Source organism: Pelodiscus sinensis, chromosome 9, assembly GCF_052426305.1.
Source record: "Pelodiscus sinensis isolate ZL-2025 chromosome 9, ASM5242630v1, whole genome shotgun sequence".
In the NCBI taxonomy this organism is placed as follows: Eukaryota; Metazoa; Chordata; order Testudines; family Trionychidae; genus Pelodiscus; species Pelodiscus sinensis.
The window spans coordinates 23298536-23316290 of NC_143060.1; the positions used below are offsets into that span (position 1 = coordinate 23298536).

General features: G+C 43.5%; 1 protein-coding gene across 1 annotated transcript in view; it reads right to left on the minus strand.

The window, feature by feature from the left end:
- Positions 1-13273, minus strand: part of PTGER3 (prostaglandin E receptor 3) — a 30594-nt gene extending 17321 nt beyond the window's left edge. The window contains exon 1 of the mRNA XM_075936234.2: positions 12113-13273. Coding sequence (XP_075792349.2) covers positions 12113-12964 — 852 coding nt within the window. The 5' untranslated portion in view covers positions 12965-13273. The remainder of the gene's footprint in view (positions 1-12112) is intronic.
- Positions 13274-17755: the final 4482 nt, after the last annotated feature.

A 17755-nucleotide genomic window follows, 5' to 3' on the forward strand; every position in this document is an offset into this window, starting at 1 on the left:
AATACAGAATACATAATCTTTCACTGCCAGGAAGATATATTTGACAACAGAAGTTTTTATTATCTCTAACATCCATGATTCTATGTGAATTACCCCATCATTTTATGTAGTTTACTATTTAATAAAACAGGGTGATTAATTTACATTATTATACAAATTATGGGCCAGATTCCCTATTTATACAAATCTCTCTGGTTCCAATTCACACAAGTTGAGGATCTAGCCCTGTAACTTTTACAGTCTCCAGTTAAATTAATATAATAGGCTGGCACAGAGGACTCATAGAATTATAATCTTATATGTTATTTAAAGTGAAATTTCAAAGAAAGCAATTTAACAGCCCATGTAACAGTGGAGCGTTAAGTAAAATAAACAAAACAGCAATTGGTACAAGAAAGTTGGCTGTTTATAACTACTGTATTTTATCTGCCTATTAATATTGCAATTTCATTAATTCTGACAACAGAACGAGATTAAAAGAATAGTAAGGGATATCGTATTCCAAAGTTCCTGAAATACAGCCTATTAACTGATCCTTAAGAAAATAATCTGAATGCTAGAAATGTTAAATACTTTTGGTTTCCATTTGCTGTAAAGTACACACAGAGATATATTTGCATCTAACAATTATTGTTTATACTAGAAGATTTACCCGGGGTTGCTTGGGTCCATAACTCAATTAATTTTTGTTTTTTGGAAAATAAAATGAAAATGTATATGTTTCATTTATATCATTGTTCTGGGGTGGGGCTGTGGATGAGGGGTTCAATATGCAGCCTTAGGGAGAGAGGACAACGTCAGCCTTCTTTCACTGCAGCAGCATGTGAGATGTGCCTCCCCATGGCTGCTGCGGCATCAGAGAGCATAACCAGGGGAAGCATGCATGTCTCCCAGCTGGAGCAGGTCCAGGTTTGTCTGCCCCCTGCACTCCCCAGCCAGAGTGACAATGCAGGAAACTGTGCACTTTCCCCTTGCTCCCTATGCTTCAGTCCCCCCCCCCCCTCCAAGCCCCGCTCCTCCCTAAAGGACACCTAGGGAGGTGGGAGGCTCTAGGGTGGGAAGTCCCAGTCCCACCTCTAGCTAGCCCCTTTCATCTGCCTGATGATTCTGTCTCTTCTGAATGGTTTTCTGAGAAGCAAACCCATTTCCAGGCATACCCCATTTCCCTGACACAACCAAACCCTTGCCTTGCTTTAAGTTTTGATAAGAGGAAGCTGTATACTGAATTTGGTGGTCTTTTGGTGGTCCTTGGTACTCTTATATTTAAGAGAAGTTCTTGAACAAATGGACAGACTCTCTCAAATATATAGTAGATTACTATAATGAGTCAGTTAAAAAGGGGACCCCATTGTGCTAGACTCTGATGATGTTCAGTCTAAACTATAGAGAAGTAATAAGTGGCTTTAAATAAAGAGTAGGAGAGCTGATGGGAAGGAATGGCAGGAAGAGGTTCACAGAGGTAAGGTTATGTGCAGGGCCCTACCAAATTCACAGCCAGGAAAAAACACATTATGGACTATGCAATGTTATCTCCCTCTGTAAAATCTAGTCTTTTAAAAGTGCTTTAACTGTATACTATACTGATCTCTTGAAGGAGACCAGTGTTTCTCAAACTGGGGACCCAAAAGGTCCTTGCTTTGCCTTGCTGCAGGAGGGTAGCAAGATTATTTTAGGGGAAATTGCAGCATTGCCAATAGGGATGTCAATGTGTAGTCGATATGCAATAAACCTGGGATTGTTTAATCTTATCAACTACATGCAGGAATGAGTTGTGTCTGATTTATTGTTGCTAGGAAAATGCACAATTAACACTCTACACTCAGAAATTTCTGAAATTGGGTGTGTTAGTTTTGTGTATAACCTGTTGCTGGAGTCAGACTGTGTGGAAAAGTAGTGAGTGCAGTGGCTTTGCAAAGTGCTATCTGCAGGTTGGGAGAAGTTGAGCCACAGGAGCAGAAAGCAGTCTCCTATCTATAACTGTGAAGCTTGTGCAACAGGTTAATGATAATGTTAATCTTCCAACAGGAAAGCTTTACTATTGTTAATTACAGAAAGGGAAAACTTTCTTAATTTAGTTGTATGCTTGGAATGTTTCATTTCAGCCAAACTGTTTTATAGTGTCTCAATTAGTATGATTTTCTCTTCTTTAAATGTAATGATGAGGAGTCACTTATATTTTGCTATTTTCAGTTTGTATTTTTCTTGTAACAAGATTTTTAAAATCTACATATACACTTAACAGAATGCTTGGTTAATTGTTTAGCAGACCAGTTAACTAAATGATTGCAGCAGAAGTGGGTTTCCAATGGGATATTTCTACAAACAATGAAGGGAAGATATTGCAATGCTTTTGATTCCTGAGACTGTATAGATTTTGCTGAGTAAAGACTGAAATTCAGGTAAACTCAATATTAGCTTTCAGGAACTCCAAGTTACATCTCACTGTTTTTCTGTGGGGACTGTCCTGTTTATATTTAATTTGTTTACTTTATGTATAACTGAAGATGTTTGTGGAATATAAAAAGTAGTGATGTTATGTTGTAGAAATAAGCTATGTTTATTGTTATAAAGTTGGTATTTAATAATTAAATTTCAATCCTTTTGGGGTTTTTTGGATTTTAATGTGAGAAGGTGGACCCTGTACAATCCTTAGTGAAAATCCTTAGTGTCTGAATTCTGGGTCACCAGGTGATTCTCCATGAAAGATGGGGGTTTTTAGGCAGTAGAGAAGAACAGTGAATTAACCTCTAGCCCATTCAATGTTACAATAGTGTGTCTGATGGACAACTTACTGATTGTAGTGTTCAGTAATTTAGTTTTATTTTGAAATACTTCTGCCTATGATTATATCCAGTTTTATTATAGCCGTCAGCCTCTACTGCTGCCTAATTTTAAGAAATAATAAAACAACACCACTTCCCCTATATCTTCCGCTTCGCACCTGTCCAAGCCTTCCCTAAGGTTTGAGCACAGTCATCTGCTTGACAATTCCTCTGCAATTCGTAGGGGCTCAGGGCAGGGCAAGGGTCTTCTGCAATCAGAAAGTTGCCATCCTTACCCAGTTACCAAGCACCCAAAAGGGGTTTTTACTGAGTTAATAATACAGGTTTTCAAAACTTATCAAGAGTAGCAGTTTACTGAAGAAGAAACACTAAGCTGCAGAATACAAATCTCATTTTACCAAAGTCTATACAGTGTAAACAAATGATTCTGGGAATAGTTGACTTAAGTTGGAAAATGTTTAGAAAATATTCTGAATAGTTGTTTTAAAGCAATAGATAAAAACTAAGAGCTTTCAATGCAAGCTCTTCCTTTTGGCCAATGTTTATGCAGGATGTCAGACTAGATAATGATAAGAAAATCCCTTCTGGCCTGAAAAAAAATCTTTGTATCTTTGAGTTAGCCGTAAAGGTTTAATGACTTTGTTTTCTGAAGAACTGTACTCTCTAATTATAAGTGTAATCATGGTACATTAATTCACTCCAGCAAATACATTTGGTTCATAAATAGTTTAGCATTATGAGTAATCATTAAAGAACAGTTCTTAACTTTTTTTTAATTAAGTCATCTATGCTAAGAGAAGAGAGAGAATTAAAAGGCTATTCTGCCTTTGGTGCACATAGAAGAAACTCCAGGGGAGTGAATCACAAATATCCAGGGGGAAAATATACTTTAGATATGGGGTTATTTGGGCTTGATTCTGATGCTTTTTGCTGGTTTTACATTGATACGCTACTGACTACAAAAGAGTTACTTATAATTTGTTCTGAGAGAAGTAAGATCAGAATCAGGCCCTTTATTTCTAGTGTACAGTATGCTAATCTTCTTAATTATTCATTTTAATGATTACAAAAAAATAAATTGTTCAATAATGTCTGCTCTGATCTTTGGGATTATGAAACCAAGATAGATAGATGTTGGCAAAGGGGCTATACACTGGAGGGAAGGTTTACAGGACTGGGCTCCTGGAAAATTCATGGAAAGTTTTGAAATGATGTCATTTCATAAAGAAACAAACACAACTCATTGATTCACTGAGTATTAGCCAAGTCACATACAGACAGGCAGAACAAATAAGATAAAACAAATTCAAAGGGCTGGTGCCCAGTACATTTCAGCAGGCCCTGTGCCTTTGATTTGTAAAGATTAGTTGGTTGCCAGGTCAGCATTCAGTGCTTATCTTTTTATATCAAAATGTTAGAGGACCTCTCCCTTCTTTCTACAGCTCCCTGAATATTTTCTCATAAAATCAGCATTTAAAAGCCTCAGATGATCTGACTTCTGTTACAGGCATGACCCAGGTGGTGGTGCAAAGGGTGCAAAAGCACCCTCCATAGTCCCCCAAATAAGCATGCTCCAGCCGGCCAGGGGAAGGTAGGAGCAGCACGCTGCACAAGCCTCCCTCCCCCATACTCTGACCAGGCAGGAGAAGGCGGGGGCTGATTTCCCTGCTTACTTGAGGAACCATAGGGGTGCATTCAGACCCTTGCGGTCTATATTTACAAAAAAAGCACCCTCCCACAGAAATTCCTAAGTACAGGCCTGTGCTATCCCATTAAATTCTTTCCTCATTGCTAGTTGCCTCTTTTTCTCTTGGCATAGATGAATTAAGTAAAGTGGAGGGCACCTTTGGGCTATGTCTAGACTGCAGGCTTCTTTTGGAAGAAGCTTCTCCGGAAAAGACCTTCTGAAAAAACTTCTTCTGAAAGAAAGCGTCCACATAGCAAAAGCGCATTGAAACAGTGATCTGCTTTTTCGAAAGAGCATCCACACTGAATGCTTGCTTTCTCGCATTTAAGCTGTGATTACTATGGACAGAGTGGCTGTCAGGGCATCTGTGCTTTTTCCTCTTTTTTCAAAAAAACTCCCTCTTCCCTGTCCACATATACCTTTTTCCAAAAGAGCTCTTTCGGAAAAAGCCTTCTTCCTCATAGAAAGAGGTTTACCAATGTCAGAAAAAACCCCTCTGTTCTTTCGATTTTTTGTCAAAAGAATGCAATTGCAGTGTGGACGTAAGTGAAGTTTTTTTGGAAAAACTGCCATTTTTTCTGAAAAAATCTGTAATGTAGACATAGCCTTGCAGTACAAGTCAAACAGTTTTGTCTTTCTGCTTTTAATCTACAAAAATGTTATTTCAAATTAATCCGCAGGATCCATTGTTATACTAGTAAAAGTCGGGTATGTGTGTGTCTAAAAAAAGAGAAAAATCCATTTTGCTTAAAAATGTATAGCTTGGTGAAACTGTTGCATATATTACAGAGTCATGCGATCCTCCTACCTTTTAAAGAGACGATTGTGTGTTCTACTGCATTTGGAAAACACCTAGCACATTTTAGAGATTATCTACATAATAAGAGTAAAAGCAAAATTTTACAAACAAAATGGAAGTAGTTTGAAATAGTGAACAATGAAGATTGCTAGTGAACAATGAAGATGTCATTAAATACAGTCTTTGGCTTAGATTCCCAGTCTTTAATGACAGATAATGCCCACATTTCATAAAACTGAGCTGTTTTGGTCTTTTATAGCTTTAATATTATACTAGCAAAAGTAATAAACCAGCAAGAAAAATAAGCAACTAAAGTATACACAATAGGAAGGAAAAATCTGGTATCTGGGTGACCAGTAGAGATTCTGGCTATATAAACACTCATTAGGAGCCAGATACTAGAAACACTTATGCACATGACTAAATTTGCAGTTTATGGCCCCACAACTGGTCAGGTTAAGAATCAACAAGTTTACTGACCCTCAAATAATTAAGACCAAGGACAAATATTTTCCATACTAGAAGTGAAATCCTGGACTATTGAAGTCAATGGCAAAAATTCCCCTTCTTGACTTCAAAGGGCCAGGAATTCAAGCTGGTTAATAAGCCTGCTGTATGTATCCTAGCCTGTTTCATGGCAGCAAAAATGACAGCCACCTTGAATGTCCTTAAGGGAGAAGTTTTTGTAGCTGTTTCTAAAGCATTTGTATCTTAAATTTTAACTAGAAAAAGCGTTTTCAAATAGGCTTTGAGAACAGCTGCAGGAACTCCTGCTATTGAAGGAGCAATAGTGAGTATGTCCCTGTAGGAAAATGAATGAAGCCAAAGCCAGGAGGCTCCTGCATATCTGTTCTGCCTTCAGGCCCCATACGCCTTGTGCAGTGGAACCACATCTGCAGTGGGAGGACATGGCTGAATGGGCTTCCTAATGGAAATACTCAACAAGGAAACAGTTACAGCAGGTGATAGTGCTCCTTTTTTTTATTCTAGCAATTGTGGTTCAGCTCTAATTCATTGTCATGTTCTAATGTGTAGGAGCGCTGGAACAGTTTTTATATTGGGGTTGCTGTGAGCCATTGAACCAAACTGTAAACCCTGAGTACCTGTATATATAAAATGGAAAACACTTCAAGTCAGAGGGTGCTGCAGTACCCTCAAATCCCTACTTCCAGCATCTCTGCTAATGTGCTGCATTAAATCTTGTGAATGTGAAGATCCCTTCGTGCAGACTACAGCATTGACTCTTCCATTGCTGCTGAGAGGTAAGGTAAGATAGTTGTGTTTGGCATGCATTAGAAAAAATGATTTGTGCAGAGCAGGATAATTGGCATGCATAGCAAATATTGGGGTAATTATGTATTTAATTTTAAATATAACATTTAGGGTTTTGTAAAGTACCTTGAGAACCTATTTTATTATGTAGTGCCCCCTCTCCACCTGGTTACCTTCTTTAATGTCAATCTACTTACAGGTTGAGATGGACAGGTCTGGGTTCTTCTGGATCCTGCCCCCTCACTCAGCAAGGTGTATCCTCTCTATTTTTCCCCTATGAATTTATTTGGCAGTGCCTCCACCCCCCTCACTCCTTCCTGGCAGGGTCACCAGGGCAGCTTGGGAGGAAAATTCTAAACACAGGGTAATCCCCACTTACTTGCCAGATAGCTGGAGACTTCCAAGAAATAACACAAACACATACAATATATTCAACACAATAATTATGTTAAACAGGAGACAAATATAACATAACAGGGTAAAACACTATTTGTAGGTTCACCGGTGCCCACGCTGCTAATACCTGTGACTTGCCCCAGTAACGTGACTTGATGTTGCAAATGTAAGATTAGTGTCCCATTGGTATGTGTACTTTGTTGGGGACCTTGATGACCTATGACCACGAAATTCTTCTCTGCAGTGGTTTAGCAGTGTGGCTCACTTGGTTCAGTACAGCCCAAAGGACTCACAAGCAGGATAAGGTGGTAAATCCCTCCACAGGTATAATATGCAGCAGGTTATAAAATCCCCAAACCCTTACTCCCTGGCTTGAGGACACAGTTCAGGAGTAGGGGGTCCCCAAAACAAATTCCCTGACTAACTAAAAGATGGTGCACTCATAAACTCCATGAATGATCCTCAGGTTCAGAGATGACTCTGGACTACTTAGTCACTACAGAGAGCTGATCTCTGCTAGCAAGGATCCTCTTCAGGCAGGAATCAGGCTGCTTTGGTCCCAGGACTTCCCCTCAACACAAAGGGGTGCAGGGCTCAAGGTGAAGATTACACAACTGTACTAAAATCCAAACTGTAGTCTCCTAGCCCAGCATCCAGTCACACACACAGCAGGCAGCAGCCCTGAACTAGCAGACAGAGCAGAGCTGACAATGTGGTGACTGGTCTCATCTAGGGAGCTGGAGGGCTAACTCAGCCTGGCTGGGGAAGTTTCCCAGCAAACTCTACAAACTGGGAATCAGGAGTGGAGACAGGAAAAGCCCAGCTGAAGGATCTTACTTTCGGGGCCCTAGAGGCCAGTTCTTAGGAGGAACCCTGCATGCAGGCCTGGGGCTTACTAGCTCCCCACACAACCAGCCCTGCCCTTGCCTTGGCTGGCTCCAGACCCACTCCAAATAAATGGCTTCTCCCCTCTCTTGAACTCCCTGGGAGGGGCATCTCACTCCCTATTGGTTGCCGAGCAGACTCTGAATTTGCCTTGGCTCCCCCTCCCTACAAGGGACAGTGTGTGTCTTCCTGAACTGCCAGCAGACAGAGCCCCAGGAATCCAGGTAATCTCCTTGGGGGTTACAATTATTATTCATATTAGGACAAAACCTGCATTCCTCAGTGAGGTCCTGTACCAGAAAAAAAAACCCCACTCAATGTTAATTCCCACTGACTTCAATGCGATTTAGGCAAATGCTTAATTTAAATATGTACTTTGGAGCATTCCTGAATAGGGATCCTTTAGGTCCTCAATACAAAGCTCCATGACATCAATGTGGATTATTCCATACGCTTTAATAAGCTTTGGATAATGCCATACATTTTTACTTAGTTTCCCAGGCAAACTCTCAAATGATGGAAGTGTTCTTATGCAAAGGACGAGTAAGGATATTAGGGTTTGTTCCATTGTGTATAGAAAAGCACAATGCGATGTCATCTCACACGAGACCTCTGGGAGATGATACTGCAAGAAAACCAGCTTAGTGCTGAATACTAAAGTATGAGTCTCTGAGACTATCATTTAGATAGAATCTTTCATCCCAGGATCCCAAAGCACTTTGCAGACATTAAATAACGATGTTCATGTGATTGTTTACCAATGTCATTCCCAAACATCTTTACAAAATTATGTAAAGAGGATGGCCAATTAAATAAGGAAGAGATAATGGGCTAGACTGGCCGCTATGTTCTTCCACGAGAAGGGGAAGCAGATAGTTGCACTGCCCCAGGACCAAAGCAGAAGTGAAACTATGAGAGTCCCACTCTGACCACTGGGTCCCCTTTGGAAGGCGTATTCCATTACCTAGGCACATTTTATTTGTCTCTTTGCTGTCAGCTGTGCTGGCCTGCAAAGTTGAGAGGTGCAGCCAAGTCTCTGTCCCCTCCCTGCCCACCTGCAGTGGGAGGAGTAGTAATTCATCATCACCCATGATGCAGGGAGTCTATGTCTACAAAGCAGAACAGTTTCCAAAAAAGTGGACGCTTTCTTTCCACTTCCCTATATTCTTCATTGTATGAGGAATAAGGGATGTTCCGAAAGAGCAGGATTTTCCAAAATGTGGCCCCATATAGATGGGCCAAATTTCGGAAAAGCCTCTGAAAAAAAGCAGTTTGCAATTCCCGTATCTTTTTCTGATATAACACTGCAGTCTAGACATAGCTAGAGAGAATATGTTTCCTTATTCCTTTGCATGGCCATATAGATGCTAACTTCTGAATAAGGATGTAAAATCCCCTTTAAAATGTAAATTAGTTAACCGGATCACTGCATCATTGCTACTTCTGAATGAGTCCACTGGGAACGATACATGGCACCACATATCTATCTTTACTGAAAATGCACCTCGTGGACATAAGTTGAGGCAGAGCTGGATAGAGCACTCTACCTTTCTGGGGTCAACTGACCCATCTGCTCCAACTGACCCATTCTGCTCCTATGTAGCTTTTATGGGAGCTAATTCATCATAGTAGATATGTTAATTGTCAACAGCTGGTATCAAAGGCTGAATACACGATGGGGAAGAAGGAATGTTCAAAAAAGCAATTTTTCCTTGGTTTGCAATATTGTTTCTGATCTCTGTATTGGTAATATTCAGAAGTTGGGAGGAGGTGGTTATAAAATGTTCCTGGAATGCTATTAATTTACAAAAATAAGATCATTGAGCAGAACTAGCTCTTTTCTAATGCTCTCTTACATTATACACTCCAGTAGCACCACTAGCCTTCTTCCCATGGTAGATGCACTAATCAATGCTATGGGCCAAATCCTCAACCCTAGGACATGAGCCATGTGTAGGGAAGATCTGCGGAGTCCCAGTTGGGGGGGAGCCATGGAAGAGCAGTGGAGTCACTTTGGGCCAGATGCTGGAACTAGGGATGCTGCTGCACCCAGGGCCTTCCTTAGGATTTATGGTGCCCTATGCAATACCTATTAAATAGGTGCCCTTATGCCTTATGGCAGCCTAGCAGGGATACACATTTTTAGAGATGTGATTTTATAATCTTCTGCAACACACTGATATATTTTTAAAGCAAATTTTAAAGTAAGGTCCTGTAAACTAAGGCTTTGTTGAAATTTCTAAGTTTAAAGTGCAGCTGTAACAGTGTTTTAATGTGGCAGTCTGGTCATGGCACCAGCACTGGGCTCTTCCAAGGATCTAGGTAAACCATCTCCATGATGGGAGTAACTAACAGCACTGGGAGTCTGTTTACACTGGCACTTTATAGCGCTGTAATTTGCTGAACTCAGGGTATGTGTGTTTTTTCACACCCCTAAGTGAAAAAGTTACAACATAGTAAATTTTAGTAGCAGTGTCAGACAAGCCCTAACACAGTATATTCAGAAACTGACTGTATATACCTGTGAAATGACTTCACTACCACTTGAATGGCTCTTTCATAGACTCATGTTCTGATAATAGGTCTGCCAAGGCTTTTTCACTTTTAAGTTAACTAGAGCCTTTCTAGGGAAAGATTCACCAAGCTTCATCAGTCACAGAACAGGGATAGGAAGAGGAAGGTGGGAAGACTTAGTGGTGCCCCAAATTTTGAGGTGCCCTACTCAGCTGCATAATCTGTATGAGTAAGGACAGCCTTGCCTGTACCACTTAGTTCAAAGTGGTTTCTATTAAATACCGGGTTTACAGTGTGGTCCAATGGCTCTCAGCACCCTCACTATAAAAAGAGTTTCTGCATCTCTGCTGTGGGTAGTCCAAGCTAGTAGTAGCTAGATATCCCCCTTCCTTTCAGAAACATATGAACATGTATACACATCAGAACATATGTAGTAGGTCCATGCTCTGGATGCTTTAGCATCATTAAAAATTCTTCATAGTGTACTGATCTACTACAGACACCCCACTTGCTCTCCTTGGGCCAGTCCTGATATGCTTGGACTCTTTGCTAACACCCGTCTTTTGGATGAGGGTTTGAATTTTCTAATCCCCCATCAATCTCTCTCACTTTTCCTTCCTTTCACTCACTCTTATCTGTCTACCAAATTCATTGCTGTCTTGTGTGTCTAATCTCATCTAAGACCCATATTCTCCATTCATTTTCCCAGTTTTACTTTCTTTCTTTGCAAATCTCTCATTTCCCTAAACATCCCTCCCTCTCTTGCCTCAAATATTATTCTACCATCCCCTCTTGAATGTTCCCCAAATGCCCATATCACAGAAATAAGACTGGAAAGTCCCTTGATGGGTCATTTAGCCCAGTCCCGTACACTGAAGTAGGACGATGTAGAGATCATTGGTGACATATATTTGTCTAAACTGTTCTTAAAAACCTCCCATGATTAACATTCCATAACCATTCTGGGCAATTTGGTTCAAAGCTTAACAGGATTTAGAAAGTTTTTGCTAATGTATAAGCTAAATCTTCCTATTGCAATTTAAAGCCTATAACTTCTTGTGCTGTACTCAGTGGGAGAGAACAATTTATCACTCCTCTTCATAACAGCCTTTTATGTACTTGAAGACTGTTATGTTACCAACTCCCCTTTGATCTTCTCTTCTTCAGACTAAACCAACCCAGAGTTTTCAATCTTTCTTTACAGGTTATGTTTTTTAAACCTCTAAACATATTTGCTGCTCTCCTCTGGACCTGCTCCAGTTTCTGCATATTTTTCCTGATGTGTGATGGACACAATACTCCACCTGAAGCCTTATCAGCTCCTCCTCAAGGTACATCTAATCCTCTTTACCCTCCTCTCAAAGGACACACTTGCCTCATATCTCCCCCATGGGCCTTGTTCTCCTCCCTATACAAATCATCCCCAGATCTACTAGCTTTTCCTCAATGAATATGTTCTTGTATATGTCCACTTCCCATTCTCAGGACCCTTCCCAAGGGTTCCTCCCATGCCACCTCTTCCTGTCCCCAGGATCCCTCACTGAGTCCCCTTGTACTTGTATCCTCCTACTCAATTCCCTTCAACAAGGTGTGTCTCTCACTTGCTATCTCCCCTCTATAGCAGGCTAAAAGTTTGAGGACAAAAAGATGATTTAGGGAGTTATATGTGATAGGTTTGCTCTGCTCCCCTCCTCTATTATAACCCTCAAGCCCATTTTTTGTGAAAGAATGCTTTGGAGTTAGCAACATCACACAGCAAATTAAAAGTTAACCTACCAAGAGTGGTGACCAACAAGCAACGAGAACACACATGATCCCCAACAGCTGGATGAGTGTTTCCATGGTGATTCTCCCCCACTGTTTGCTGGCCTGAGAAGCTGAAGGTTTGGTTCTGCACCGAGATATTAAGGCTTTGATGGTGGCCAAGTTACACGCCATGGTGACGATCAGAGAGAAAAGTCCCAAAAAGGCAAAGGCGGAGGCGAAGAAGGTGTTGCCCTTGACATGGTTGTCCCCGGTGCTGATGAAACACCAGGTGCCTGGCCACTGCAGAGTATACTGCCCTATGCCAGCGATGGGCAGGAGAGCAAAGGCAAACACAGCCAGCCAGACGCTGAGCAAGACGGTCTTGGTCACCCTGCTTTTCATGTGGCTGGCGTACCAGTGCGGCGCTCGGATGGCCAGGGTCCTTTCGATGGCCATGGCGCTGGCTATGAAGAGGGGGCAGAGGCCGAAGACAGTCATGCATAAGCCAAAGAAAGAGCACAGGTTGCCCGAGGAATCCACCGCCGGCCAGTGCCTGTTGGCCAGGTACACCGCGATGACCACGGGGCTGGTGAGGAGCTGGCCGGTGAGGTCAGTCAGCGCCAGGGAGCCGATGCACAGCAGGAAGGACTTTTTCCGCGCGTTCTCCTTCTTCTGGCAGGCTCTGTACACCAGCAGCATGGCCAGGGCATTGCCCACCAGCCCCGTCAGCATCATGCTCAAGGGGAACGCCACCGAGACCGAGCCGCAGCCGTCCGCTGGCCGCGCCGTGCTGTTGCTGGCCCCCTGCGGGGCGCTGGAGCCGTCCCACATGCCGGGCGCGCTGCTGTTGAAGCTGCCTCCACACAGCCGGGGGGGCGTCATGCCGCCGGCCGGGCGCAGCAGCGGAGCCGCAGCAACAGCCCAGCCGGTGCCCAGCCCATGGCTGGGAGCTCAGTGGGCAGCAGGGACCAGGCGCCGCGCTATAAGGCAGAGGAGGCGGAGTCCCGGGGCTTCATTCACCAGTTGAGGGTGGGTGCAGGGGGCTCCGCGGCCCCTGAGAGGCTGGCAAGCGGGGCGGCTCGCGCCCAGCAAACCGGAGCGGGGGAGCAAGGGGAGGGGGCGTGTTTCCACTGGCTGGGCCCTGCGCGCGAGCCGCCAGGTGCCGCTCTGCCAGAGACTCGCAGCCGAGCCCCGCCCGCGTCCGCTGTGCAGGTAACAGCGGGAACAGACCGCCGGGGGCGGGGGCGGCGGGAGCGAAAGAGGGACACGGAGCAAAGTTGCTACAGCCCGTTCTGCGCCTGGTCGCGCGCGTGTGTGTGAGAGAGACTGTAACGTGTGTGTGTGTGTGTGTGTGTGTGTGTGTGTGTGTGTGAGAGACTGTAACCTGTGTGTGTGTGTGTGAGAGAGAGACTGTAACCTGTGTGTGAGAGAGAGACTGTAACCTGTGTGTGTGTGTGTGTGTGAGAGAGAGAGAGACTGTAACCTGTGTGTGTGTGTGTGTGAGAGACTGTAACCTGTGTGTGTGTGTGTGTGTGTGAGAGAGAGAGACTGTAACCTGTGTGTGTGTGTGACTGTGACTGTAACCTGTGTGTGTGTGAGAGAGACTGTAACCTGTGTCTGTGTGTGTGTGTGTGTGTGTGTGAGAGACTGTAACCTGTGTGTGTGTGAGAGAGACTGTAACCTGTGTGTGTGTGTGTGTGTGTGAGAGAGAGACTGTAACCTGTGTGTGTGTGAGAGAGAGAGAGACTGTAACCTGTGTGTGTGTGTGTGTGAGAGACTGTAACCTGTGTGTGTGTGTGTGTGTGTGAGAGAGAGAGACTGTAACCTGTGTGTGTGTGTGACTGTGACTGTAACCTGTGTGTGTGTGAGAGAGACTGTAACCTGTGTCTGTGTGTGTGTGTGTGTGTGAGAGAGACTGTAACCTGTGTGTGTGTGAGAGAGACTGTAACCTGTGTGTGTGTGTGTGTGTGTGAGAGAGAGACTGTAACCTGTGTGTGTGTGAGAGAGAGAGAGACTGTAACCTGTGTGTGTGTGTGTGTGAGAGAGAGAGAGACTGTAACCTGTGTGTGTGTGTGAGAGAGACTGTAACCTGTGTGTGTGTGACTCTGTAACCTCATTGTGTGTGACTATAATCTGTGTGTGTGTGTGACTCTAACCTCATTGTGCGTGACTATAATCTGTGTGTGTGTGTGTGTGACTCTGTAACCTCACTGTGTGTGTGTGTGTGTGTGACTGTGACTCTGTAACCTCATTGTGCGTGACTATAATCTGTGTGTGTGTGTGTGTGTGTGAGAGAGAGAGACTATAACCTGTGTGTGTGTGACTCTATAACCTCATTGTGCGTGACTATAATCTGTGTGTATGTTTGTGTGTGTGTGACTCTATAACCTCATTGTGCGTGACTATAACCCAGTGGCATAGGCGTGTACAGCACATTTCATTAAGGTGTGCACCCAAATAATTTTTTAAAAATGCACTTCCCCCATTAGCCACACCCCTGACCCCTGTTAACCACGCCCCTAGCCCCCATTAGCCATGCCCCTGGAGGTAACCCTCTCTGGGCAAGATGGCCACATGACCAAAAGTAAAAAGTGTTATGTGACCCCCAACCCAAGGATTTATCCCACCATCCTCCTAATAATAGGGATTAGTATGGCCCCCACCAACCCCTCTACCCCATGCAACTATCCTGAAATTGCATTAATCCAATGTGTGTGACATTAATGAGGGGGTGGAGAGGCTGGGGGGGGGGGGGGAGGGAGTGTTCCCTCTAAGAGTTTCTTCCCATGAGCAGAATGAATTTTGTGTTCATAGACTCATAGACTTTAAGGTCAGAAGGGACCATTATGATCATCTAGTCTGACCCCCTGCACAGTGCAGGCCACAGAATCTCGCCCACCCCTCTTAGAATAATCCTCTCACCTATGTCTCAGATATTGAAGCCTTCAAATACTTTGAAGGCCCCAACATGCAGAGAGTCCTTCAGCTGTGATCTGTGCCCAATGCTACAGAGGAAGGCGAAAAACCTCCAGGGCCTCTGCCAATCTACCCTGGAGGAAAATTCCTTCCTGACCCCAAATATGGCGATCAGCTAAACCCTGAGCATGTGGGCAAGACTCACCAGCCAGACACCCAGAAAGTTCCCTATAGCAACTCCTATCATCCCTCCATTGACCTATTTCCAACTGATAATGAATGGTCAATTAGTTACCAAGATCATGTTATTTCATCCCACCATCCCCTTATCATAGAATCATAGAACTGGAAGAGACCTCAGAAGGTCGTCAAGTCCAGCCCCCCGCTCTAGGCAGGACCAATCCCATCTAAATCAACCCGGCCAGGGCTTTGTCAAACCGAGACTTAAACACCTCTAGGGATGGAGACTCCACTACTTCCCTAGGTAACCCATTCCAATGCTTCACTACCCTCCTAGTAAAATAGTTTTTCCAATATGACAGGAGTATGGCTCCCGGGCATGGCTTGCTCATGACTGCTTCAGTCCCGTTGATGGGCCTCAGCCTCTTTCCTTCCACTCCCCCACTTTGCAATGGGGCTGTAGACTCTGGGGGAATAGGAGTGGAGGCAGGCAGAGGTGCCTCCCTGCAGCAGATGTAGACATGTCTCTGTATTAATCATTCTCTCATTGAAGTTTTTAGCTTTGTAATGAGTCCTTTTACATGGAAACTTTGTATTACGTCTTGGTAGAATAGTCCCTAGGACAAGTGAGGCAGAGACTGTCCCTGTGGGGTGAATGAGGTAGGAATGGATAAGGTGGAAGGTGAATCATAGAATCATAGGACTGGAAGGGACCTCAAGAGGTCATCGAGTCCAGCCCTCCGCCCTCAAGGCAGGACCAAGCTCCGTCTACACCATCCCTGACAGATGTCTATCTAACCTGTTCTTAAATATCTCCAGAGAGGGAGATTCCACCACCTCCCTTGGCAATTTATTCCAATATTTGACCACCGTGACAGTTAGGAATTTTTTCCTAATGTCCAATCTAAACCTCCCCTGCTGCACTTTAAGCCCATTACTCCGTGTCCTGTCCTCAGAAACCAAGAGGAACAAATTTTCGCCTTCCTCCTTGTGACACCCTTTTAGATATTTGAAAATCACTATCATGTCCCCCCTTAATCTTCTTTTTTCCAAACTAAACAAGCCCAGTTCATGAAGCCTGGCTTCATAGGTCATGTTCTCTAAACCTTTAATCATTCTTGTCGCTCTTCTCTGTACCCTTTCCAATTTCTCCACATCTTTCTTGAAATGTGGCGCCCAGAACTGGACACAGTACTCCAGCTGAGGCCTAACTAGTGCAGAGTAGAGCGGCAGAATGACTTCACGAGTTTTGCTTACAACACACCTGTTGATACAACCTAGAATCATATTTGCTTTTTTTGCAACAGCATCACACTGTTGACTCATATTCAACTTGTGGTCCACTATGACCCCTAGATCCCTTTCTGCCATGCTCCTTCCTAGACAGTCGCTTCCCATCTTGTATGTATGGAACTGATTGTTCCTTCCTAAGTGGAGCACTTTGCATTTCTCTTTATTAAACCTCATCCTGTTTACCTCTGACCATTTCTCTAACTTGCTAAGGTCATTTTGAATTATGTCCCTATCGTCCAAAGAAGTTGCAACCCCACCCAGTTTGGTATCATCTGCAAACTTAATAAGCGTACTCTCTATCCCAATATCTACGTCATTGATGAAGATAGTGAACAGTACGGGTCCCAAAACAGACCCTTGAGGAACTCCACTTGTTATCCCTTTCCAGCAGGATTTAGAACCGTTAACAACAACTCTCTGACTAAGGTTATCCAGCCAATTATGCACCCACCTTATCGTGGCCCTATCTAAGTTATATTTGCCTAGTTTATCAATAAGAATATCATGTGAGACCGTATCAAATGCCTTACTAAAGTCTAGGAATATGACATCCACCGCTTCTCCCTTATCCACAAGGCTTGTTATCCTATCAAAGAAAGCTATCAGATTAGTTTGGCATGACTTGTTCTTCACAAACCCATGCTGGCTATTCCCTATCACTTTATTACCTTCCAAGTGTTTGCATATGATTTCCTTAATTACCTGCTCCATTATCTTCCTGGGACAGACGTTAAACTGACCGGTCTGTAGTTTCCTGGGTTGTTCTTATTCCCCTTTTTATAGATGGGCACAATATTTGCCCTTTTCCAGTCTTCTGGAATCTCCCGTCTGCCATGATTTTTCAAAGATCATAGCTAAAGGCTCAGATACCTCCTCTATCAGCTCCTTGAGTATCCTGGGATGCATTTCCTCAGGACCTGGTGACTTGCTGACATCTAACTTTCCTAAGTGATTTTTAACTTGTTCTTTGTGTATCCTATCTTCTAAACTTACCCTCTCTCTGCTTGTATTCACTACGTTAGGCACACCTCCAGACTTCTCGGTGAAGACCGAAACAAAGAAGTCATTGAACATCTCTGCCATTTCCAAGTTTCCTGTTACTGCTTCTCCCTCCTCACTAAGCAGTGGGCCTACCCTGTCCTTGGTCTTCCTCTTGCTTTTAATGTATTTATAAAAGGTCTTCTTGTTTCCCTTTATGCCTGTAGCTAGTTTGATCTCATTTTGTGCCTTTGCCTTTCTAATCTTGCCCCTGCATTCCCGTGTTGCTTGCCTATATTCACCCTT